Source organism: Lissotriton vulgaris, chromosome 3_1 (assembly GCF_964263255.1).
Source record: "Lissotriton vulgaris chromosome 3_1, aLisVul1.2, whole genome shotgun sequence".
NCBI lineage: Eukaryota > Metazoa > Chordata > Amphibia > Caudata > Salamandridae > Lissotriton > Lissotriton vulgaris.
The window spans coordinates 902,928,922-902,956,857 of NC_141689.1; the positions used below are offsets into that span (position 1 = coordinate 902,928,922).

Below are 27,936 nucleotides of genomic sequence, written 5' to 3' on the forward strand. Positions count from 1 at the left end.
TTAGGGAACAAAGACAGGGCCATCTTGGCCTTCTTCTTCCTCATTTGGAGCTGGGTTCTCCAGGTCTAGCTCATTATCACCTCGCTGGTCAACTTCAGAGTCTGATTCCTGTGGATTGGTACCACTGGCCTCTTCCCCTTCCCCCACATTGCCTACCCTTTCCGGCTCTGAAGCCTTTCTCTGGTCATCAAGCATCAACACTTCTCTGAGATGTTGGGGGTTGCATTTTTGGGAGTCTTCAATTACCTCATAGTACACTGAGCCCTTAACTCTTGAAAAGGGAATGTGTCATACTTTGATGTCTGTAATCTACTGACATCTGGCAGGGATCCACCGATTCCTGGCCTGAAGACTTAACTAGTGAGGGTTGGGTATGCACTACCTACTCTAGTTGGGTACCTACTGGACTCTCTTGAGTTGTAGAAAGAGTGTGCTTAAGCCCTTGACACACAACTCTAAGCTTAGTAGAACTTACTGTATTAAGCTTGTATTATATGTACCTCTGGTACCTTTAGTTGTTTTCAAATAATCACACACTTGAGATTATCTGGTAAAACATTGGCAAGCTGGAATCCCACACGCTGCACACTAATGTGAGAAGTTGACCTGGCATATGCTGTCCACTATTCTAGTGGGCAGCTTCCACCAGTACAAACGACCCCTTATTGATGTTAGGTTAAAGACAACCTTATGGAAAGCTATCCTAGTGGTAGCGGTGGAGAGCAGCCTTCAGGCTAAGTCTTGAAGGAATGTAAAGCAACTTGTTTTACCAGTCTATAATCTCATGTAATGACCAAGTGAAAGGAGAACCACACCAAGTACATATAAAATATATGTATTTATTCTAAACACATCCCCCTAGTCTCTTCATGAGGCTAGTGGCAAAAGTACACAAGTAAACTTATTCAACATACAGTAAATTAGCACAATATATGATTAGCCCTAGGGGCGTCACAAACCATATACTAAGAAATTGGTATAAGAACCACAACTGACATAGGTACAAGGCCTAGAGCCTTTAGAACCGCTGGAGCCACCAGGAACCACCCAAAGTAGTGACACAGGGGACCCATGGGGGACACATGCAGTGTCTAAACACAGCTGCAAAGCACCATTAACTTCCATGGGGAAAGTCGTGGTTGGAAAATTACAGATTAAGGATACTTAGGAGTGGAATTGGAGGAAACCCCTTGAGAACTAGGCAGTTCGAGAGTCAAGACCCATGGGTGCACCAGAGTACTCATGTTACCTCACCCAGAGAAGCCGGGCGCATAGGTGTCTTTTGGTGTCGGGTTTTGTCGTCGTTTCCTATGGCGAGCTGGGAAGAAGTGCTGCAGGCGACCAAGTGGAAAGTGTCCGGATGGATCCAAGGGTGGATCGAAGATCTGAAGAACCTGAAAGTAGAGGGAGCAGAGTCTGGGTCACTAGCCAGTGACCAGGAAGACAAGGAGACAATACCAACCAATGTCGGGTGATTTCAGGTGAAGAAGGTGAAGCTTGACTCTGCAGCCACGAGGCATTGACGATAACTAGGAGCTGGATTCGAGCTGTCCCACGAAAGATGTTGAGTGCTGCACCATCGGTATCCGTATTGGACCCAACAAGCCCTGGCAACAGCAACCAATGCAGAAAGCAAAGATTGGCTTCGGTGCAGTCCAGCAAGGTCTGAGGGACTCACCCTTTGGAGGGGAGTCAGGGCACGTTTGGAGCAACCAGGAAAGCCCAAGAAACAGAAGAGTTACCTTCATGGGGACCCACCAGTCGATGGAACAGGGATCGCAAAGGGGCCTAGAGCAGAAATGCTAGAAGCTGGCCCACGGAACACTCGTGGAGTGTAGGCCCACAATCTTCGGTGTAGATGGTGCTCAGGACTTGGACTACGAGTAGCCCAATGCACAGCTTCTGGAAAGCTTGGGAAAGCACGGGAAGTAGGTGCACTAGCAAATGTGCACGGTGTCCAGGAGTTTCGGTCCCACGTCTCTCATGATGGCTACAGGTCTCAGTTTTGCTGGGATCTCGTGTCAGCCTCAGAGATATCTGGAAGTCCATGTCCTGTGTCACAAAACCTTCGGGTTCCGGCAGGAGCCTTGGAAATGCAGACCGGCAAGATGCTTTGTTGGTGCCTGTTTGAACAGGTGAGTCACTCCTTGACCCCAAGGGAGATTCTTCCGTCTTCTAGTCGCAATAAAATGTTGAAGTTCCAGGATATATGTTGCAGAGTTTTGTCCAGGGTAATCTAAAGTCCTAAGGAGTGGGTTCCTATACTTATACTACGTTTAGTGGTTGGACTTACTCTAGGGTCCCACCTATGGGAGGACCCAGGGTGGGGGTGGTTACACCCCTTTCCCTAGTCCAGTTTTGTGCCAGAGCAGGTGCTGAGTGCCCCTGAAACTGGTAAACTTGGGCATGCACAGGGACACCAAGTGTGCCCCCAGCACTGTCTAAAAAAGCATTCTATGAATGCACCCACCCAGCCCCAATACACTAAACCCTGTCTGTGAGGTGGTTACACCTCCCTGTGAAAGGAAACCTATTGTCCAGGCCTCCGCTGCTGGAGTTTTGTCCAGCAGCAGGAGGTCAGACCCATGTCTGTGGCATGCATTTTGTGATGCCAGGGCTCTTTAAAACTATTACATTTAAGTAAGTGTATACATGTCTTCACCCTCTAGAAGGGTGGAATTCTACCCCCGCTGGGCAGGACTGGCAGGGGGTGGGGGGTAGGATTCCAAAGTCTTTGACACAAAACACAACATGTTTTGATGCAGCCATCCCAAACTTAGCATTTACCGCGAGGTTATAATGCACTTAAGGGTATATGGTATGGCTGTATCACAGAACAGCTACAGAGAATTGATTCCGAAAGCTGCCGAGGGGTCCTGCTCATGCATGGGCACCCTCTCACACAAAACCAAGCACTCTGCCTTCAGGATTGTTAAGGCCTGTCATAGGAGTGACTCATAGGTTTATATGTGTCTGTCATTTAAGGTAGATATAGGTACCCTATATCTTAGTATGGGGTGCCTGCACCACCTTACCCAGGCTGCAGTAGCAGACCTGTGGTGCCATTTTGGAAGGCTTCCCAGAGGTGGCATAATACATGCTTCAGCCCTTGGTATGCCTCTGGGGTACCTATGCCCTTAGTACCTAAGGTACCATATACTAGGGACTCACAAGGGTACCCCAGTAACCAAACTGGAATGTACATGCAATCAATTTAGAGAGAAAGCAGCTAGGCTGGGGTCCTTGTTAGCAGGGCCCCAGCCAGACTAAAGTCGAAAAACAGTGAAACTCCAGCAAAAAGTGGGGGTAGCCATAGTAAGCAGATCCTACTCTCCTACACTGTCCTTGAGACTGGCGAGTTCCAACTTGCTCCGGGGGACAATTTGCCCAGGCCCATCTCCCGTAGAGTCCCAAGAGGGATGCCTCTCTGGGTTGCTCTGACATGGACATTTAAGGGACTCAGCTGATTTGCTGGTCTTTGGTTCCTCTTCATGTGAGTGAGCAGGGGACTTTGCCTTATAAAGGTTATGTTTAGGGACCCCTGTGGCCAGCATGCAGGCTCCTAGTTCAATTTGCCAGTGCTCTTCGAGCTAGCTTGGTGGCCAAATATGACTTCATCAATGTGGTCAGGCGATTCCAATGTATAGATCTTTTTCTCCAACTCGTTTTCATTTTATGTAAAAGAATGTACATTGTGTAATGAAATCAAAAGATTTTAGCTAAGTTATAGTGTTAATAAATACAGCCTGAGACTTTTTTTTCTCAAATGCAAAATCTGATTGTCTGGGACCAATTCTTTGCCTTTCTCTGAAGAGGGTGAACTGTAATATGGGCCTGGGTGAGGATTTCTTGCTTTCTTTCAACAAAAACAAGCCTCTGTACGGTCCCTTACCTGTACACTAGCTACATTTCTCCAAAAACATAAAAAGTTAACCTTCTGATATTCAGCCTTTTCCCATCATGCACATCTTCAAAGTTTGTCTGAAGCCTTTACTCTTTTCTCAAGACTCTCCCTCTACATCATTCCTGTAATCCAGTACTTAATTTGTAAAGTAATAAGTGCCAGGTCCCTTCTCACGAGATCACAGCTGCTTGCACCACCCATTGCGATATTAATGACAATTCAGAATTTTTATAGATAAAAAATGACTAATGCATGCCGCCAAAGCTTTGGGCGGCAGGTATTCCTAATTTTTAATGTATATAGAATTATTTAAAACTGTATTTATCACAAAATTGGACAAACAGAACCACCATGTGACTAGCTGTCATAAATCCCAGTGTTGACAATTAAGTAGCGGTGCAGAGCACTGGAAACCACTGGTTCAAATTAAGCACTTGGGCCCTTATTTATGAGGCCTTGCGTCAGTTTTGCGCCGCCGGTGCGTCACTTTTTGTGACGCACGAGCGGCGTAAAATATGCGCCTTGTTGCGGCATATTTAAAAAGTGACGCATCTAGGTAGATGCGTCACTTTTTAAACCCCTGCGCCACATTATACCTGCGTCAGGTATAATGTATGCAGAGGGGGCGTTCACCCGCAAAAAGCCTTGTAATAGTGACGCAGTGAAATCTATGAGATTTCACTGCGTCACTTTTAGGATGCTGTTGCGTCAAAATCTTGCGTCTGCCTCACAGCAGGCGTAAGACTGACGCAAGCCCTTTCACATGGGGCTTTCCCCATGTGAAAGGACGCATTGCTGTAGTTGCATCACTTTTGTGACACACTCCAGCAATGCGTCACTTTTGTGCTTACAGATATGTCAGAAATACTGACGTATCTGTAAGTCCTTGCGACATGATGCGTCATACATTAAATATGACGCATCATTGGTGTCGCAAGGAGTGTACAGTGAAAAGTGACGCATCGCTGTTTTCACGCAGCGATGCGTCACTTTTCATAAATGAGGCCCTTGCTGCTTAACCTTCTGTGATCTTACTTCCAGATAGTGTTATGCTTAAGGATAAAGATGGGCACAGCAATTTGAATAAATAAATGTTATAGAAATTCTACTAGTGAATACATGAGATCACACCATATTTTCTTGGACTTCCCAGTAATCGTTTGAACAGGTAAGTCCCTAAATCTCTGGGGCCTAATATAACTTCCATGTAAAATGTTTGTAAAGTGTTTTGCATGTCAATTCTTTGAACACAAAATGTGTAAGTACAAACCAATTCCTGGGTATGTAGACATTGGCATTCTTAGGGGCTGATTGCGATGCAGCTCGGAAGGCTCCGACCGATGGTCGGAGCCTTCCGAGCTACATCGTAATGGGCTCCTTGGTTTAATTTCCGACCGCCGCATTATGATGCTGGTGGTCGGAAAGTAAACCAGCCGTTCATTTCGGCAGGCTTCCAACTTGCTCCAGGCACCTATCTGCCAGTCTGTAGCCAGCCTGTAATCTCAAGGGCAGGCCTTTCCACCCTTGATAATACATTTCACGGTTCCCAGCATAGTTTCCATGCCGGCCTGTCTGAGTTGGAAACCATGTGGGAAAGCGTGTTTGAGTGTCCCCAACAGGGCGCCCTTGGGTGTGCTGTCTCCAGGTGGATGCCAAGGGGGCACCTATGGTACCCCCCTGTTGATCCCTGCACCCCGTGGCAGGGATGAACCACACCTCCCATTTCCCTATAGGAGCATGCATTACGACCTGTTTATGGCCGTAATGCATGCTCCCATAGGGAAATGTAGGAATGGGACCATACAGCGGGCCTGATTACGATGGCGGTGGGACTGCCACAGTCAGTCCGTCTGTGGCGGCCCCAATGCTGCTGGCCCCTGCAGGTCTGCCCACCAAGTTAGGATACAGTGGGCTGCGGCACCTGGAGAAAGAAGGACCGCCCTCCTCACATCCGACGGGTACAAGGAGCCCATCGGAAAGTCAAAGGGACTGCAATTCTTACAATAGGGGCAGTGCCTGCTCAGGCACTGCCATAGTGATTACAATGTCCCTTTTCATCTGCCATTTCTGCCTGCCATGAAAAGGCAGGAGGAAAGTGATTTTCCGCTATGGGATCTGGTGCCCCCTAAACATCTATAGTCCATGTGGCAGGCACCACCCGGTGCCTGTCACAAGGTGCAGGGATGTTTACAAAAATCCCTGCACCTTGTCTCTTAGCAGTGAGATTTGTGCTGCAGCCCTTTTTTGGGCCGCAGCACAAGCCTCAATGCTAAGAGGTGACTGCCTCCACGGCGTTCATATCATAATTTGTCTGGCGGGACTGCCGACTCCCTGTCGGCCGGTCCTGTTCCTGACAGGATGGCAGTCCGACGCTTGTCCGACACCATCATAATCAGACCCAGAGTTTGTTTGCACTCTAATTAGGTTGTCAGGTCTGCTGACTGGGTGTCGCTTGGGCCCAGGACCAAGTTAGTGTCAGGCAGAAGCCAGTGGCAGCTGGCATGACTCGACGGTGGTGAGCGAGGGAGGGCCTGGGTGTGTGTGGGGTTGCGCAATGCAAAACAAATAATATATATACACTTACCTTGCCGCCGGGTCCCACGTCTCTGCTCCTGCTCTCCTCGTGGGATGCGAGGAACAGGAAGCCAGAAAGAACAGCCAGGCTCCCACGTGAAGTAGTGTGGCTCACCGGTTAGAGGCGGCAGACCCGAGAGCAGAGGACGGCCCGGGACCAGGGTTTGATTCCCGGCGCGGCAGGTTTCTGGACCAGGGTCAGCGGACTCGATAATTCTCTTGCCTCGGTGCCCACTCTGATCAGCGATCACACTCGGCAACTCTGGGCATTAGCTTGCCTCATCTTCACTAACGGCCCCACCAGACCGCCGGGGATGCCTGGTCTCACCCTGAAGATACCCATTAAGGGACCATCTCTCAGGGAAGCCAGGAAGGGTTTCGCAGCGGTCGAAGCGCCTTGGGACCCTCCGGGTAAGTAGTGCGCTATATAAATGCCTATACATTACATTACATTACATTACATTACATGTCCAATCACAACACTGCAATGCAGCGTTTTGATTGGTTTTGAGCGTCCTGGTTACGACGCTCAATCAGGGAATGGGAGCCTCGGCATGTTCTCCATCCAGGCTGTAATGCAGCCTGCATGGAAAAGAGAGAAAGTGTGCATGACTGTTTTCGGCGGCCCAAGAGGGCCGATCAAACAGTCATTGCGCACCAGGGTTAGTTTGGGATCAAAAATCGACCCAGGCACCCTAAAAAAAAAGTGGCCCACATTTGCTTATTGCCTTTCCGCAAAACACCGCTTCAGGAAAGTTTTATGAAAAGAAAGGGGGTGGGGGGCATGTTTTATTAACTTCACTTAGATTTTTTTTTAAAGCACAGATTAGTTCACACTGCTGAGCCACACATGAATGCAAGTGAGACCACTTCTGCTCAAACCACCGCTCAATAAGCATACATTAATGGGCCGGGCTGGCGAGAGAAAGGGAGTGATACCTCCGCCCATCTGCCTCTAGAAAGGCCAGTCAGGCACCCACTGAGCCACTGGCAGCATCCTAACAGCACAAACAGCCCCCAGGCTGTCCAAAAAAGCAGCCCACAGCTAGAACTCTGCTACCGGCACTTCAGTCATTTCCCGAGTGCCAATCCGACGCTGTTACGCACTTAGGAGTGGGCAAACCACTCCTCCCCTGCCCTGCTCCGAGAGCAGAGCAGCCCCGCACACCCGCCCGCCAACAAAGGAAACATAAAATGATATTAACTCAAAGTTATTATCATTTTAAATATCCTTTACTTTGCACTGCTCAAAAGCAGTGGGATAAGGCTCCTTCGCCATAGTAACCGCCACTGTTAAATTCCACCGGACCTCAAAATCGACCCCTTTTCTCACAGTAGACTGGATAAAGTAATGAAGACTCCAACGTACAGGAGAACTGTGTTTATTAGACAAGATCCTTAATCACCAACTGTCGTTGAAGCTCACAACAAGACTATCATAGTAGCTTTAAATGGGCCGGTACTGTCCGGTCCTGAGTACCAGCACTTTTTTTTGTTTTGAGAGGGACAGTACCAGCCCTTCTCAAGAGAAATATATAATACTTTTAACTGAAGTGTACTGGCACTTCAAAGAAACAAGCAGGTGCTCTGATAGTAAGCAAACTATGAATCAGAGACACAATTCACCACTATAGTGAACTCAATACTCACTCCCCCTCGCCACACACACAGCGGAGGAGCCGCCACTGCTTTTATTCCAATGTTGCTTTACTTTGTATAGTCTCTGCCTTCATAGTTTGCTTTACCAACAGATTTCGGATTAAACTTTCATCATATTCTGCACAATTTCTCTCGCAGAGCATTATAACGCAGGTTTTTATTTGCATGAACCGCATGTCGGGCTAGTGTTGTATACTCAAACAATCAGTGAAGAATGTCTTCAAGGCGGATCGGATATTAAAACAAAATAATTTGGAAACAGGTCCAAACCTCTTTGGAACTGTGTTTATGACCCCCGCTTCTATAATGAGAGTCGATTCCCTTTAGTGACATTTCGGAAGGGTCTGGCTAGTTTTGCGCTATAGACATACCATATATTTATAAAAATGCATTTAAAGATTGTCTCACAATTATGCTTAGTGAAAAGATAAAAAACTATGGTAAGAGGGCACAGACATTTTTTTGGTGCGGGGCTCTTGAGGACGCCCATGTAAGGGGATTAATTTTAAACTTTAAATAGGTTATGCGGGCAAGCAATCTTTTAGGAGCTAAAAAATCTGAAATGAAAACAAAGACTTTTGTTTGATTTTACTGACCAATCTTATCTTCTTTCGGTTGTACACCGCTCTGATGCCCTTACGGGTTTGCGCTATATAACACCTTTCATATAAAGGGAAAAGCTCTGAAAACCATGGATCTAACTACCCCATCTCACTGCAGGCCATACTGGCTGCCTGGGCCCCAGCAGTCACACCTGGTACGGCTCACTGGAGCATTCATATGCTAACATTTTAACTTCCACTGAGGGGCTATTTGTCTCTTTTATTTACACAGCTTTCATCTGGCACTTAAACGGAGTACCATGCAAGTGTTAAACCGAGGAAGCACTTTTTTCTTTTAAACAACAAAACTGTAAAAGCCATTAGAATGAAAAAAGAGCAACTGGGCCCTCCTCAGTGGGTGTCCCTGTGTGATAATTACTGCTCACAAACAGAAAACAAATGCTTACAGCAAACAATCCAGGGTGCTTCCAGCACACAACGAGGAGCTATATACATGCAATGCAAACAAGAAGCTGCGAAGCACACTAAAACACATACTTAACTTGAATAAATGCAAGGTGCATAGCAAGGAGCGAAAACGGCCCCGCCCCCCACAAACGGGTACCATGGGAACAAACAAAACACATTAGAGAGGGTACACGAATACTAGCAGAGGCTACACTGTAAGTGCCTGCTTCTTACACATTAGAGAGGGTACACAAATACTAGCCAAGGCTACACTGTAAGTGCTTGCTTCCCTAAAAGAGGAAACTTGGGATAGACCATTTTTAAAACCCAAATCTCCTTAGGTATTGGTTATTTGTGATTTTTATGCAGCGCTGCAAACTACATGTTTAGCCGCACTGCATTGTGGACCTGGTACATCAATTTCAATCAGAACAAACATACTTAGGGGCAAAATTACAAGCCTCTTGCGCCACTTTTGCGTCATTTTCAACATGGGAAAAGTGATGCAAAAGTGGCGCCAGGGGCTTGTAAATCTTCCCCTTAATATTTTACCGAGAGTTTTCACCATTAGACAAGATAGTAACGTATTTTAATCTGAAATCTCACGGGGCAGTCAGAAATCATTAGATTAATTCAGCAGGATATTGTGTCGCCATTCCATCACATCGAAGGACACGCCCAAAAAGGCTCCACGACCACGGGAACGGAACAAAATATCATGTTTGTGCGGTTGGTTAAAAAGCCAAGGCTGGCTGACAGTCATCCGTGATAGGATACGTTTTTCAGTCAACAGCGAGAAGCCTGCTGGGAATTGTAGTTTACGTTTTTCCTATGGATTAAAAGACATGGTGTTAGGATGACCAGACTTTTAAAGCCAAAAACCGAGACATTTCACAAAAATAGAAAAAGTACTACAATTCTGCTTTAACCCAGCGCACAGCGTGACAGCGCTCTTCAGCAGAACATGACATAAGAGGCAGTATGAACATAAATTAAATGCAATTTTTAAAACCAGTAGCGTGCCTGTTAATTACATTGCTTTCTTATGAGGGCTGCTAACTATCCCTGCTTTGGAAAACATAAAAAGGCACCTCTCACCGTTTTCAGTCGAGCCTCTCTAAAAACCCTGACATGAGCTACATTTCCCGAAATCTGCCCGGACAGCTGGTGAAAACCAAGACTGTACCGGCAAATCCAGGACGCCTGGTCACCCTACCTGGTGCGAGTTGCTGCCCAGCCACCATTTCACAGGTATACCACAGCATTGGAACACATGCCAGTTTTAAGTTCTGTCACGGATGTGATAGAGACAAAAATGTGAAGCAGAATTAATGGACAAAATCCATAACAATGGCCCACTGAAATACAGAATAAGTTACAGCTTCGCAGCTCACGTTGGAGGACAAGGTCTGAGCTCTTGAGTTTTCATACACACAAAACAGAACATGTTGTACTTTAGAATTTTGGGCCTAGATGTATCAAGCCTTTTGCGATTCCTTAAGGCCGAAATTCTGCGAATTTCGGCCTTAAGGAATCGCAAACGGACATTTAGCATCTTTTGGGATGTATCACACATTAGCAAAATAAGGAATCGCAAAAAATTGCGATTCCTTATTTTGCTTATGCATTTAAGGAATCGCAATTTTGCGATTCCTTAAATGGCATGTATGAAACTTTTTTTAATTGCGAATTTGGGTTAAGGAATCGCAAATTAACACCAATTTGAGGTTCGTGTTAATTTGCGAAATCCTTTTAAAAAACAAAATATGACTATTTTGAAGGTGGCATGTGACACACATACATGCCCATAGGGCATGTATGTGTGCCATATGCACACACATGTAAGTTTCAGGGGTGCAGCAGGGTGTCCATGAGACACCCCTGCACCCTTGAAATAATTCTCAAATTGCGATTAGCAAATTGCGAATTCGCAATTTGAGAATTACTGCACAATCATTCCTATGGGCCTCCTGGCCCATAGAAATGAATGGGAAAATTATTCCTTAATTGCGATTAGCAATTTGCTAATCGCAATTAAGGAATTTTAAGGAATCGCTAAAAAATAGCGAAATTCTACATACATACCATTTTGCACTTCTCAAATAGAGATTCCTTAACAATCGCTATTAGAGAAGTGCAAAATGGTTTCTTGATACATCTGCCCCCAAGTTAAAAAACATTTCCTCACAAAATTACCGAAAGAAAGGTGATAATGATGCAAAATCATGCAACAATCGCATCAATTTTATTGTAAAACACCACTCAAGATAATGAATAAAGAGAGGGTAAATCATTGCCTATTAGACGAGTATAGTAAACAGTGAAAGGTTATTGGCCCCTGCCCCACCTGCAACTGATAATGAGTAACAAAGGTGTGAGGAGTGACCATGTTTCAGGTTTAGAGATGTCCCTTGACCATGCACATTTGAAACTCACTCGAGTCAGCCATACTTCTCGTTGAAATTCTTTGCATCCACTGTGGTAAAGGGCCCCCTCTAGCTGAATAAGTAGAAATAAACACTCTTGTCCACTTTCCAAAACCTTTGATACAGAGCCCAGTGACCCTTCAAAGTTGAAATTGCTAATCCGAGAACAAAACCTCTTCAGAATATCCAATATTTTGGTAGGCTGACAAACTGCAGCTTGCATATCTTGTTTCTGACACCACATTTCAAAATCTCGCAGTATCTAGAAGACCCTCAAAATCTCAGGTTTCCTGGATTGTTGGATCAATTCTGCTACTTTTCTAGATCATCGCTTGGTCTGCAGCAAAAATGTTTAAAGTACCATGTGGCCACACAACGACACCTGCAGGCTAAAAGAGGTAGTTCTAGAAATGACAGCGAAGACAGTGAAAGAGGTACTATCCATGATGTCCTCTGAGCAATCAGTGGAAAAGGGGTAAAAGCTTATAACCTCTCTTGAAGTCAAAGACACTTCTTAATTAGTTGGCAGGCCCATTCTCCCTCCACAGAAGATATATTTCCTGGAGATGGAGATTATTGTTGTCTTCCCACTGCAGTGATTACTTTGTAACAACATAGGTGCCAGGGCCCTCGTCAGGAGGCCAATGCAGCTTCCATCACCCATTGCCCCTACCAGTGCTGCCAATGACAGTACCAACAAAATAAATAACAATCATATTCCTCCAAGTACGACAATTCAGACCATATCAGGCCCCCAACGCTATAAGAATGACTTGGGCAGCATGTATTAGTCAGCTATAATGTATATTGAACTATTAAACAATTTTTGTTGTTCTCATCTCCAAATTACAAAAACAGCACCACTAAGTGGCAGGCTGTCATAAGAACCAGAAACCATCGGCTCAAATTAAGCACTGACCCACAGGAAGATCTCCCAGGCTAGAAAAGCTGGCACTCTGTTTCTGGGGCTTCTTTTTCTGTTTATGTATATCATTTGACTGTCTCATTTTATGCATACTGATTAGCCTCAACCTGATTTTGAAACTGTAAAGTGCCCCACAGAATTGTGACCGATCCCTTCCAATTGAACAGAATCTATCTCCCTACTCAATGCCACAATTGCTGCACCTAAAGATTCCCCAAAATTGGCCCTTAGATGCTGGCATGTCTGGTTATTGTTATATTATATATATATTCACAGAAAAAAACACAGGTTACAGGAAGGTTATAGTTAGACTGACATTTCACTTGTACAAAACCTGTGAAATTCAAACATAATAGTTAGCTCAGCTAACTATTTTAGTGCCCAGGGAGGTGGCATCCCCTGGGCATGGTGGGTGGCTCGAGCCCCCCACACAGGTTTTTTTTGTATTTAAAAAACTAGCCCGGGGTGGCGGTCCCTGGGGCTGCGGGGGGCTATGTGCCCCCGCAAATATTTAATAAAAGCCCTGGGGGTGGTGGTCCCCAGGGCTTGGGGGCCTTGGAGGACCCCCACACATTTAAAAAGAAATCCTGGGGTGGCGGTCCCCGGGGCTGCGGGGGCCCCCATTGGCCCCCACATATATTTTTTGCAAATGCCCCCCGGACCTGGCTCACCTGAGGGACTCAATTAAATGAATCACGGGAGCCCACGCTTGATTTAAAAAAAAAAGTTTGCTGGATTGGCGAACCCAGTGCGAATTTGGACGATAAAAAATATATATTATGCTATTTTTGGCCCTTTGGCCTCTTTGTGGGACCCCCTGAGCAGGCCTAGGGGGTCAGGGTGTTTCTACCCTGCCTCGTTTTCTTTTTTTCACCTTTGTTTTTCCGTTTTCTTGTGACTCAGTTCTACAGAGTCACAAGATGGCTGCCAACACTTCCGAGTTTGGAGTGTTGGCAGCCAATTAAAATGAAGCTTGTTGTCGGGAGGGTTCGCGGATCCATAGCGCCCCTAGATAGCGGTGTTTAATTTTTTTTACAATTTCTCAGCAACTACTGAATGGATTTATACCATTTTTAAAAAGGTTGCTTTCTGAGCCAAGCAGTACCCTTTTGCTAAATTTGGTGCACTTCCGTTCAGCAGTTCGGGCTGTAGCCTTGGCTAAAGTTTCCTATGGGACATTGATTTTTTGACTCTTATTTTTTTAATTTCTCAGCAACTACTGAACGTATTTACACCATTTAAAAAAAGGTTGCTTTCCGAGCCAAGAGCTAACTCTTTGCCAAATTTCGTGTAATTCCGCTCAGCAGTTCGGGCTGTATGGAAATTAACATGGAGAAAACAGTTTTGGGACCCTCCTTTTTTCTCAGCCCCCACTTTGACAAATCACTCCCAAACTTTCAGGATAGGAGCTGACCTGGATAGACTTTTATTTTGGAGAAGTTTGCAAAGATTTGTCGAATGACGCCAAAGTTATTAGCAAATCAAAAAATGCTTTTCCTATGGAAACTAGGTTCTAACTATAACTACCTACTGGCAACCACCAGTAGGTTTATATATATATATATATATATATATATATTCACTGAAAAAACCATAGGTTTCACACCAGTTATAGTTAGGAATTAGCATTTAAAAAACCTTACAAATTCACTGAAAAAACCATAGGTTTCACACCAGTTATAGTTAGCTGGAAATTTTACTGATATAAAACCATTGAAATTCCCACGTTATAGTTAGTCGGACTCACTATAACTTGCGCGTACAATGCACTGCTGATGACATCACATATTACATCACTCATGACATGGTCAGTGACATCACTCATGACACCATCCTTGTGACATAGTGACAGACCTCCTCTCAGTGTAAAGTAACCCTTGAGACACATATTCAAAAATAGAAACTGAAATTTTTAAAAAATGGACATACCTATATCAGTTACAACAAGCAATTCTGTACTTCCACTATCTATATACACATCCACTCATTCACCAACAGTTCTATATAGTCACTCATACATATACTCACTCATCATATGAAGAGATACACCTATACATCCTGTTACACACCGACATTCATCCAAAAGTTACTCACACACATATTCACACGTGCAAATAAACTATTGAACAACCATTTATTTGAATATAGAGTTATACACACACTTCCACCTTACTTCTATTGAAAATTACACATATTTATTCTCTTAAACAATCACTTATAGAAACACATACTTATTTAAACAGGAAATCTTACAATCTTTTACTCTCACATATACTCACTTATATACATCAATATTCATATATACTAGATTAAAACATATGTAGTTACTGATAAAGACACTAGTGAGACAGTCATTCACTCACTAACAAACACATATAGACACTCATCCACCCATACAGTCCTGTACATATGCTGTCTTCAAAACACATACAAACAAAGAGTCAGTCACTCATGCATCTATGTGCTAAGTAATACCTCCACCAAACCATATAGACACTCATACTAAAACTAATAAAAATATCAAATAACCCATATACATACGCATGTAGCTACTTATCAACACATGTAGCCACTTATACACAAAGTGAAACACTAATATATGTATTTAAATATTTAAACATAACTCACTAATATTTATTTTTCAGAAAGACACATATTCACTGGATGGTGTCATCAGTGATGTCATGAGTGATGTCACTGACCATGTCATGAGTGATGTAATATGTGATGTCATCAGCAGTGCATTGTACGCGCAAGTTATAGTGAGTCCGACTAACTATAACGTGGGAATTTCAATGGTTTTATATCAGTAAAATTTCCAGCTAACTATAACTGGTGTGAAACCTATGGTTTTTTCAGTGAATTTGTAAGGTTTTTTAAATGCTAATTCCTAACTATAACTGGTGTGAAACCTATGTTTTTTTCAGTGAATTTCATAGGTTTTTTTAATGCTAATTTCTAACTATAACTGGTGTGTAACCTATGGTTTTTTCAGTGAATTTCATAGGTTTTTTTAATGCTAATTCCTAACTTTTTATACAGACTCATACCTATGTGTTTTTTAGTGAATTGCTAAAGTATGTTTTTGTAAAAATGAACACTATAATGTATATTGAGATAATATTTTTAATTTAAAATATTTTTTTTTTATATTTCACTTTGGTGCGCTTTCGGTGCGCGCACCCGTGCGCGTACCGTCAGCGCACTAACAAAAAAAAAGAAAAAAAAAATGAAGGAGGGACTGTGTAATAGATAGTAAGACAGATAAAAAGTGTAAAAGGAAGTAACTGAGAAAAGAAAAATGAATAAGGGAGCAAAAGAAAGAAGAAATAGGAAGAACACTAAAGTAGAGGTTAAGGGAGAATATAAATGGATATTGAAAGTAAAAAGAAGGACAGTTAAGTATGAGAATGACAGGTAGTGACGGGATCAGAGGAAAAGAATAGCAGCGATTGAGGGAAAGTAAATATCAGTGAATATAAGTAAAGAGGGGTGAAAGAGGGTACATATAAGTGAATAAGGGCAACACATGGGGAGTAATAGAGAGAAAGAAGAGAGAGAGTAAAAGAAAGACAAAAGGAAGAACTAACTGAACTACAGTACAATGAGTGTGAAAGAAAAAAAAATGGAGAAAGAGAAAGAGGGTTAGGAAACTAAAGCAGTGGTACTAAGAGAATATAAAAAAGATAAAAAGTGGTGGAAGGAACTGAGGAAATGCAGATAGTTCCTATTAGATTAAGAAGTTGTGAATGAAGTACAGTAAAGAAACAGCAATGAAAAAAGATTGTAAATTATTAAAGAGAGGTAAATAAGGGTGAAAAAGAAAATGAGTGCATAACAATGTGAACACAATATAAATTACATAATGCAAACTACACAATAACTTCTACAATATGTTACATTATTTATTTTTGCTGTTCTCAGAATATATTGAATTCCACTTAAATTAGTGAGTTCAAAGTCTTCATCATATAACAGCGGGAAAAAAAAAACACAATCTAAAAGATTGTGTTTAAAAAAACCCATTCAAACATACATCTCATATATGTACACTAATCTTTGATTCACTTACTTTTCCATGAGGCCAAATAGAAGATAGTGAAGGTCCTTTTGGTAGAAAAAAAGTCTGCTGTTCCTTATGAGTTCCATTTCATCGACTTCCTATGAAAAAAGATCTAAAAACATCATACCATACACAATCCTCACGGCCAATTTGTGTCTGATATATCGGTATTTTTTACTTTGAGATCCACTTAAAGTATCTACATGAGATAAATAATTTCAAATATTAGATTAACTAACTAACTAACTAACTTTTATTAACTATTCCCGTCTTCAAAGGCCAATTCCCTTTACTAAAACTTTGGTTTTAAAAACACTAGATAAGAATTTGTAGAGTCATAAGGCAAACGTTGTTTATAAGTTAAATGAGAATCATTGCAGTAACTCCATCCATTTTCAGATTTTAAGTAGCATGTATAATGTCCTGAGGTGGTCGAAGGTCCATCATGATAAATAATAGCTTCAGTTGTAAAGGTCCTTCCAGAAATTGATAACTGAGAAGCCACAAAATTTTTGATAGAAGTTGTCAATTTAGTTCCATCAGGTCTACATCGTTGGAAAACTAAAATGATATACTGCCCATACCTTTGTATAAATAATGTGGACAGCATTGTACAGTTACATTGGGTACACACCATATTATGATCTGCTGCTTTAACTAGATTTTTAAAAGACACTGATTTACAGTCTGGTAAAGTCAAATATATAAATCTTTCAGTGTCTATTGTAGTAGTACTTGATAAACTACAATTGTGGCAGTCATGCTGCCATTGATAAGAAAGACTGAAAAGATTATCTACATCTACACCTTCATCTTCCAAAACACCAAACATATACATTAAAAATTCCTGACAATCCTGCTGAATGTTCTGTGAAAATTTATCTTGACCAGAACACAAATCTAAAATATTTCGAATTTCTGTTACACTTTCTATTTGTGCTGTAACACTGCTACATTTCTGAAACACAGAATTCAATAAACCACACAATCTTTGATCCCGATTTTCAACAATCTGTTCTTGTAAACTTTTAAGAAAAAAAACAACATTAACCACTACATTAGCATAGCAGTTGACACCAGAACTGTTTTCAAACTGAAATCCAACAACATTTTCTCCACAATTCTTTTTCTTCCTGTTTTCAATTACAGTTTTCTCTACTTTTTGTCTTTTTGCAACTACCTCACTACAATGATCCTCATTTCTTCTTTTTCGGCCTACCACACGTTTTTCAAACAGAGGATATTGAGGCAAATGTGGAGCATACTCTCTTCTTAACCTATTGTATTCTTTAACACAATCTAGATCGGCAGAAATATTTGTCTCATCACATGCAATCAAATACAATCCTGATAAAGTTCTGACTCGAGATAATGCCACATATGCCATACCCTCTTTAAACACAGATCTTCCAATGTTCACCAATGCACTATCTACACTTAAACCTTGAGATTTATGAATTGTCACTGCATACGCCAAACAAACAGGAAACTGTTTTCGGCGAACATATAAGTCTTTTACAAGTAAAAATCTAGCAGAACAACGACTTATTTGTTGTACTTGTTCAATGCCATCAAATTTTATTTTTAAAAATTCAATTCCATCTCTATTTCTGTAATTCACAAAATCAACAACATAACCCATTGCTCCATTTACCAGACCGCTTTCAACATTTAAATTCCTTCTCAAAATGATACGACAATTTAAACACACATTCAGAGTCTTTTCAAAACCAGCTGTTTTTGAAATACTTTTCTCCAATGAATGCAATTTAATTTTCAAATTTTCTGACAAAACAATTGTTGCACCCATATGCTCTATTTTATCTATTGCTTCTAGTTTCACAATCTCTTCATTTTCTAAGTCTAACATTTTTTGGTTGAAGATGGAACATTCTTGCAGAGTTGGCATCAAACATATCCCAGATTTCTTCTCAGTCATTTTTTTAAAAATATTCTCTGGAAGAATGTTTTCATTTGGATACAAATTTGAAATTAATCGACTATGCAAAGCTTTTTTCCCTTTCTCAGTCATTTTTCCAATTCTTACATCTTGTAGAATATTTTTATAATCTTCATCCTTGGCCTGTCGCATATTTTGAAGCAGTTCAGCATATTTAAAATTTAGCCATATATTAACATTTCCAATGCTTCCAAGGGACTTCCTGGTATCTTCATGCGTGAGCATTTTAAACACTGGTTGTCCTTTTACTGGAGTCAACTGCAATAGATCTCCAAAAACAATAATGTGTTTTCCTCCAAATAACACATCATAGTCTGTTTTAAGAATTTCTTGCATTCTCAAATGCACAAAAGCAAGCATTAGATTTGAGACCATGCTTACTTCATCTATGATAAGAAGTTTCATTTTCTTCAAGACTCTTGAAACTTCAGAACACGCATCTCCAGATAGCTTGTTGTAATGCAATTTATTATCATGTTCAACTGGCAGCATCAATAAACGATGTAGAGTAATCCCTTTAATGTTATGTGCTGCCAGACCAGTTGGAGCAGTTACAACACAAGACAGTGGTGAATCAGTCCTTTTCTGCAGATAACTTGCAACGGCTTTAATTAGAAAACTTTTTCCTGTCCCCGCTTCTCCACTTACATACAGTCGGACAGGGTCAAATAATATACATGAGCACTCTTTTTTCTCATGTCTGAATCCATGTTCAATCTGCTCTGTGACTTCATCATATATCTTTTTCTGCTCAATGTTTAGTTGCGTTACCAAATCTTCTAAGTTAACTCCATCCTCTTGAGCTTGTTCCATAGCTCTTTCCACCTCATCCATGGCAGTGGCAGCTTCATTTTGGATAATTGGTCCTCCTAGTGGATCCTGGCTCAATGAAGTAGAACTCTGACTATCTTGAGAACTGTTTCTAGCTATCTCTTCAGCAATTGTGGTTTCTTGCTCCATTTCTTCATTCAACATTTGCAGATAATTTAGAAAAATAGGACATTCTATGGTATCCTTAGTTGCATTAAAAGAGTCTTCATAACAGAGAAAATCTCCAAGTAGTTCCTCTTCTGTACGCCATGGCTTAAAGAGTTGCAAAAGAGCTAAGTAGTAAAATTCTCTTTTGTCTGGAACTTCACAACTCAATTTTCGATGATTAATCAAATGGCCTTTTTTCTGCTTCACTAGACATCCTTCATAGCCAATGAGTGCATATTTTCCATTATTGATATCTTCTGTGATGTTCCTCTTATAACTGTAGTTTTGAAGAACTTCATACAAACATGTGTTCTCAAGGTGAGTACTTCTATTTGGATAGTATGTATCCAACATATTTGTCTTCAAAATATCTGTACTGTTTGGTTCTTTTTCCGCCAAATATTCAATTTCTTGTACAGATTTCAAAACTCGGTTTCGTGTGGCAGCAAGACCAAGACTCACCCAAATGATTGTTCTTGATTTGGCATAGAGACTTGCTGATGATAACCGATCAGAACATTCATATGCTCCAATTTCTCGATGCGACAACATCTTCAGACTGAAACTGTATAATTTCTTGCTTAGACTCTTTTCATGTGAAATGTCCTCCCACATTTCCTTCAGTTCTGTCTTTTCTTTTTTGGTGATGTAAGATGTCACATATCGAGCCACAGCAATAGAGTTGTCAGCAACGAACTGAATATCCATGTTAGCATTCCACATGGACAAAATCACTGGGTTGTAATCGTTGATGTACTTAGATTCTTCATTTCTTTTCAAATTATATGTGTTTTTGGGAGATTTTCTCGTCACAGTATGTCGTAGAGATGACATCAAATTATTTACTCTTCCCTTAGAAATCACTGGTCGAGGAAATGCAAAACGACATTTCGTGTAGTACTTTTCCTTGTTTTTAAATTTTCGACGACAGTACTTTCCACAACGATGAGATTGAAAACGTAAAACTTGTTGCCTTAAATTGTTTTCTTCAGTAGATTTTGGAACAGCACATGTTGAATACTCTTCAATGAAACTCATCACTGTTTCATCTGAATCTGTTCCAAATTTGGGTGCATCTTTAATCCACAACAACATATGTATATGAGGAGCACCTCTCGCTTGATATTCCTTCCTCCAAAAGAAATCCAAAACCTCTCCAAGGGGAGGATTTTTTTTGTTGGTAATAAAAGACATCATAGCTTCAAATCTATGATTAAAATATCTGCAAACATTCACTGGATCTAAAGAACACAGTTCTCCTGGTGTTTTCAATTCTATATTTGGTATGTTTTCATTTGCCTCTCGTAGAAATTGAAGTAAATCGTCCCATGCATACTCAGCACAGCTAAGAGTGAGGAACCATGTAGGAGTTCCTAAGTTTCTTAGCATACATTTCAATTCTCCATGACGACGAAACCAATACTCATTGGTTCCACGTTGACATGCCATGAGATTGATTAGCTGAGATTCCAAAATACTGTCTTGCAGATTAACTTTCTCCATAAAGTCCCTTGCACATACATTTTGCAAATGAGGTCCACTTTTTAATATATGATTAACTGCATAAGAAAGCCCAGACAAATCACTTTCAAACAGTAGATGAAATAAATATGGAATGCATTGACGAAACCTTGGATCTTCTGCATATAATCTTAGAGTCCGGTATTCAGCTGCAGGAATTTGAACTGGTCGATCATCATATCGTCCACCACAACCTGTTGGAAATAATTGTGGAAAACAACGAGCTTCCAAACTTTCTTCCCATACACTAATGGGACTTCCTTTTGCTGCCTTCATTTGAAACAAGTCAATTGCATTTCCCATTACTTCTTTGGAATGCAAAGGATGAACAGTATAATGTTCATATATTTCTTCAGTTCTAGACACATCAACTTTTTCAATTTGACCAACTGAAGAATCACTATCTTCTTCTGTAGCTGTTTCCTCAACTCCAACACTTACATGTTTGTAGTACTCATTGTTTTTAACTAAATACAACGTTGCCTTCTTGACTTTTTTAACATCCACTAAATCTTGCCAAATTTTCTTACTCTTTGTTGGAACCCCATTAACTAGAATAACTAAAGGATCTTCTTCTGCTCTTTCTACACCAATTGTATTAATATTTTTCTTTACATCTAGAGGCAAATAAACAACTCTTCCCTTTAATCCTCTCAGTAAATCTGATGGAGGCAATTTCCCTGTCTTAGGCTCCATGCGTACAATAGCCTGAAAAGGATGGACACATTGAATCAAAATAGATTCATAAGTATTTAGATCCATCAATTCAGAAGGAATATCTATCAACTGAAGATTATTATAAACTGCTCTTGCAGGCATTCTATTTTCATTTAATTTTTTCAAACAATAAGTGCAAATACGCTGATCCAAACTCAAATCAAAAGAATTCTCCACCAACAAATAACTTACAAAATCCTCCCATTCACTATTATTTTCCAATTCACTTTTTGCATATAAATCAACTAACCTAGTCTGAATTTTATAATGAGTCCGTCGACAACACACACAAGTTACATTAGGCCTCTCACTTGATTTCACCTTAAACTTGATAATTTCCTCATCAAACTTTTCAATACTTGAAATTTGTCCATTATCTTCTGCATTACCATCCATTACTATATCTATTTCTACACTGTCCTCTTTGTTCCCAAAATAACAAAACTCAATTTCTTCACAAATAGTCTTCACATCCACTTCAGATCCATGCAAAAGAGCACTATTTAACTGTTTAAGCTTAAGTGCAGGACTTTTTGCATAATACAACTTCCTCACTAATTTCCTTACGTTATTATGATGCACTGCTAACATCCTAAAATGATGAAAAACACTCCGACAAACTTTTCTAGAAAGACATGCTAGTGAATGCCCTTGCAAACCTGTGCTTTCTCTCACTCTGCAAGGATCTAACTCTTGCAGGATCTTCATTTTTTGTTTGAGACTTTTTTTACTATATGTACGTAAGAAATTTCGAAGCAAATCAATTGATTCCTGTCGCACACTACAAATACTACTGCATTTCCATGTGTACACTGGACCCTTAGTACGTCTCCCTAAAACTTCATCAGCTAACACCTCTTCTGCATCTCTAGGTACAAGTTTCTCTTTTTCCATCACACAACTATCTTTCACCTCATAGGCACGACCACTGGTGTCAACCGCATGCACCAAATCATTTTCCTGAAAGTAACTCTCCTCATTAAAAAAAGGCTCAGAACTTGAACTATGCATCCATTCACCAGAAAATACTTCACAAAAATTACTCCGATTAATAATTCTTTTCCATCTACTGTTCGATTTGAAAACATCCATTGCCTTATTAAGTATCCTAATTCTATTGATTATTAAAATAAATAATTTTTTCTTAACTTCAAAAGCCTGATCAACAATCTTTTCTACACTTTTCTTTTTCTTGTAAAAAGCAGCTTTTAGTTTAATTTTCTTTTCATTTTTTAGCAAATTTAAAACTACCCTATTGCGAAACATTCGCCTACGAATGTCCCTAAAAACATTTACTCTTCTATTGCTAACCATTCTCTTCTCTCCTGGTCCAATGGAAACATTTTTTGTGGGCTTCTCTTTCCTTTTTAGATTTGTTGACTTTTTCTGTATATTCACATTAGCAATTTCATTTTTTTTCCTACGACATATGTTACGAAGAAAAGACTTAATTGGCTTACCAGAAGCTTTTCTGGTGTTTTTTGAAGTAGTTGTTGAAGAGGATTCCATAAACTCTGTTGTTGATGTTCTCCTTTTCCGTATGGTATTTTTGATATTTCTTTGCCTTGAAGGCATTTTTGCTTGCTTTTCAGAAGTTGATTTGAATCTGTTGTTCTGTTAAAAAAACACATGAAAGACCACTATTAGCAAACAACAAAGTAATGTTAAAAAGCAAACAATATAAACAATAAATTGCAACATATTTAAGTTTATACAATAGCAACTCATGGCTTTATTTTTAAAGGCCTTGCGCCACCAGTGCGTCACTTATTACCCATGTTTAAAGTCAAGCATCAGCTGCACATGCCATTCATAAATAAGGGCCAAATGCAAATACCAATCAATTGCACCCAAAAATCGATTTTTCAATAACATGTAAGAAACACTGCGCAAAACCTAAGTACAACCACTCAATATCATCAAACAAAGTCAGGGTCTGATTTATAAAGGCCTTGCGCCACCAGTGCGTCACTTATTACCCATGTTTAAAGTCTTGCATCGGCTGCACATGGCAATCATAAATAAGGGCCAAATACATATACCAATCAATTGCACCCAAAAATCGATTTTTGAATAACATGTAAGAAACACTGCGCAGAACCTATGTACAACCAATCAATATCATCAAACAAAGTCAGGGCCTTATTTATGAAAGCCTTGCGCCACCAGTGCGTCACTTATTACCCATGTTTAAAGTCATGCATCAGCTGCACATGGCAATCATAAATAAGGGCCAAATACATATACCAATCAATTGCACCCAAAAATCGATTTTTGAATAACATGTAAGAAACACTGTGCAGAACCTATGTACAACCAATCAATATCATCAAACAAAGTCAGAGCCTTATTTATGAAAGCCTTGCGCCACCAGTGCGTCACTTATTACCCATGTTTAAAGTCATGCATCAGCTGCACATGGCAATCATAAATAAGTGCCAAATACATATACCAATCAATTGCACCCCAAAATCGATTTTTGAATAACATGTAAGGAACACTGCACAGAACCTAAGTACAACCACTCAATATCATCAAACAAAGTCAGGCCTTATTTATGAAAGCCTTGCGCCACCAGTGCGTCACTTATTACCCATGTTTAAAGTCATGCATCAGTTGCACATGGCAATCATAAATTAGGGCAAAATACATATACTAATCAATTGCACCCAAAAATCAATTTTACAATAACATGTAAGAAACACGGCGCAGAACCTAAGTACAACCAATCAATATCATCAAACAAAGTCAGGGCCTTATTTATGAAAGCCTTGCGCCACCAGTGCGTCACTTATTACCCATGTTTAAAGTCATGCATCAGCTGCACATGGCATTCATAAATAAGGGCCAAATACATATACCAATCAATTGCACCCAAAAATCGATTTTTCAATAACATGTAAGAAGCACTGTGCAGAACCTATGTACAACCAATCAATATCATCAAACAAAGTCAGAGCCTTATTTATGAAAGCCTTGCGCCACCAGTGCGTCACTTATTACCCATGTTTAAAGTCATGCATCAGCTGCACATGGCAATCATAAATAAGGACCAAATACATATACCAATCAATTGCACCCAAAAATCGATTTTTGTTTAACATGTAAGAAGCACTGTGCAGAACCTATGTACAACCAATCAATATCATCAAACAAAGTCAGAGCCTTATTTATGAAAGCCTTGCACCACCAGTGCGTCACTTATTACCCATGTTTAAAGTCATGCATCAGCTGCACATGGCAATCATAAATAAGGGCCAAATACATATACCAATCAATTGCACCCAAAAATCGATTTTTGAATAACATGTAAGGAACACTGCACAGAACCTAAGTACAACTACTCAATATCATCAAACAAAGTCAGGCCTTATTTATGAAAGCCTTGCGCCACCAGTGCGTCACTTATTACCCATGTTTAAAGTCATGCATCAGTTGCACATGGCAATCATAAATTAGGGCAAAATACATATACTAATCAATTGCACCCAAAAATCGATTTTTCAATAACATGTAAGGAACACGGCGCAGAACCTAAGTACAACCAATCAATATCATCAAACAAAGTCAGGGCCTTATTTATGAAAGCCTTGCGCCACCAGTGCGTCACTTATTACCCATGTTTAAAGTCATGCATCAGCTGCACATGGCAATCATAAATAAGGGCCAAATACATATACCAATCAATTGCACCCAAAAATCGATTTTTGAATAACATGTAAGGAACACTGCACAGAACCTAAGTACAACCACTCAATATCATCAAACAAAGTCAGGCCTTATTTATGAAAGCCTTGCGCCACCAGTGCATCACTTATTACCCATGTTTAAAGTCATGCATCAGTTGCACATGGCAATCATAAATTAGGGCAAAATACATATACTAATCAATTGCACCCAAAAATCGATTTTTCAATAACATGTAAGGAACACGGCGCAGAACCTATGTACAACCAATCAATATCATCAAACAAAGTCAGGGCCTTATTTATGAAAGCCTTGCGCCACCAGTGCGTCACTTATTACCCATGTTTAAAGTCATGCATCAGCTGCACATGGCATTCATAAATAAGGGCCAAATACATATACCAATCAATTGCACCCAAAAATCGAATTTTGAATAACATGTAAGGAACTCTGCACAGAACCTAAGTACAACCACTCAATATCATCAAACAAAGTCAGGGTCTTATTTATGAAAGCCTTGCGCCACCAGTGCGTCACTTATTACCCATGTTTAAAGTCATGCATCAGCTGCACATGGCATTCATAAATAAGGGCCAAATACATATACCAATCAATTGCACCCAAAAATCGATTTTTGAATAACATGTAAGGAACACTGCACAGAACCTAAGTACAACCACTCAATATCATCAAACAAAGTCAGGCCTTATTTATGAAAGCCTTGCGCCACCAGTGCGTCACTTATTACCCATGTTTAAAGTCATGCATCAGCTGCACATGGCAATCATAAATTAGGGCAAAATACATATACCAATCAATTGCACCCAAAAATCGATTTTTGAATAACATGTAAGGAACACTGCACAGAACCTAAGTACAACCAATCAATATCATCAAACAAAGTCAGGGCCTTATTTATGAAAGCCTTGCGCCACCAGTGCGTCACTTATTACCCATGTTTAAAGTCATGCATCAGTTGCACATGGCAATCATAAATTAGGGCAAAATACATATACTAATCAATTGCACCCAAAAATCGATTTTTCAATAACATGTAAGAAACACTGCGCAGAACCTAAGTACAACCAATCAATATCATCAAACAAAGTCAGGGCCTTATTTATGAAAGCCTTGCGCCACCAGTGCGTCACTTATTACCCATGTTTAAAGTCATGCATCAGCTGCACATGGCATTCATAAATAAGGGCCAAATACATATACCAATCAATTGCACCCAAAAATCGATTTTTGTTTAACATGTAAGAAGCACTGTGCAGAACCTATGTACAACCAATCAATATCATCAAACAAAGTCAGAGCCTTATTTATGAAAGCCTTGCACCACCAGTGCGTCACTTATTACCCATGTTTAAAGTCATGCATCAGCTGCACATGGCAATCATAAATAAGGGCCAAATACATATACCAATCAATTGCACCCAAAAATCGATTTTTGAATAACATGTAAGGAACACTGCACAGAACCTAAGTACAACCACTCAATATCATCAAACAAAGTCAGGCCTTATTTATGAAAGCCTTGCGCCACCAGTGCGTCACTTATTACCCATGTTTAAAGTCATGCATCAGTTGCACATGGCAATCATAAATTAGGGCAAAATACATATACTAATCAATTGCACCCAAAAATCGATTTTTCAATAACATGTAAGGAACACGGCGCAGAACCTAAGTACAACCAATCAATATCATCAAACAAAGTCAGGGCCTTATTTATGAAAGCCTTGCGCCACCAGTGCGTCACTTATTACCCATGTTTAAAGTCATGCATCAGCTGCACATGGCAATCATAAATAAGGACCAAATACATATACCAATCAATTGCACCCAAAAATCGATTTTTGAATAACATGTAAGGAACACTGCACAGAACCTAAGTACAACCACTCAATATCATCAAACAAAGTCAGGCCTTATTTATGAAAGCCTTGCGCCACCAGTGCGTCACTTATTACCCATGTTTAAAGTCATGCATCAGTTGCACATGGCAATCATAAATTAGGGCAAAATACATATACTAATCAATTGCACCCAAAAATCGATTTTTCAATAACATGTAAGGAACACGGCGCAGAACCTATGTACAACCAATCAATATCATCAAACAAAGTCAGGGCCTTATTTATGAAAGCCTTGCGCCACCAGTGCGTCACTTATTACCCATGTTTAAAGTCATGCATCAACTGCACATGGCAATCATAAAAAAGGCCAAATAAAAATACCATTCATTTGCACCCAAAATCGATTTTTAAATAACATGTAAAAAACACTGCGCAGGACTTATATACTAACATACAATTTCACTTCTAAAACATAACTATCTGCTTCCAAATATTCTCCATAGAGAAAATAAATCTCTATCTAAATTAAATGAATCATTACTTACCTTTAGAAATGCTTTTGGAGATTGAAAACAGTGTCAGACACACACACCAATTTTTCTTTAGCAGAGGAAAAGGTGTGCTCTCAATACACTGAAACCAAGACTGGC

General features: G+C 40.3%; 1 protein-coding gene across 1 annotated transcript; it reads right to left on the minus strand.

Moving 5' to 3' along the window:
• On the minus strand, window positions 1-27,936 carry LOC147727185 (uncharacterized). Its single transcript, XM_086963584.1, has 3 exons — window positions 27,832-27,936; window positions 18,544-23,351; window positions 1-271 (listed from the first exon to the last, which is right to left on the minus strand). Exons 2-3 carry the CDS (start codon window positions 23,310-23,312, stop codon window positions 1-3), a joined length of 5,040 nt encoding a protein of 1,679 aa, XP_086819710.1. The 5' UTR covers window positions 23,313-23,351; window positions 27,832-27,936.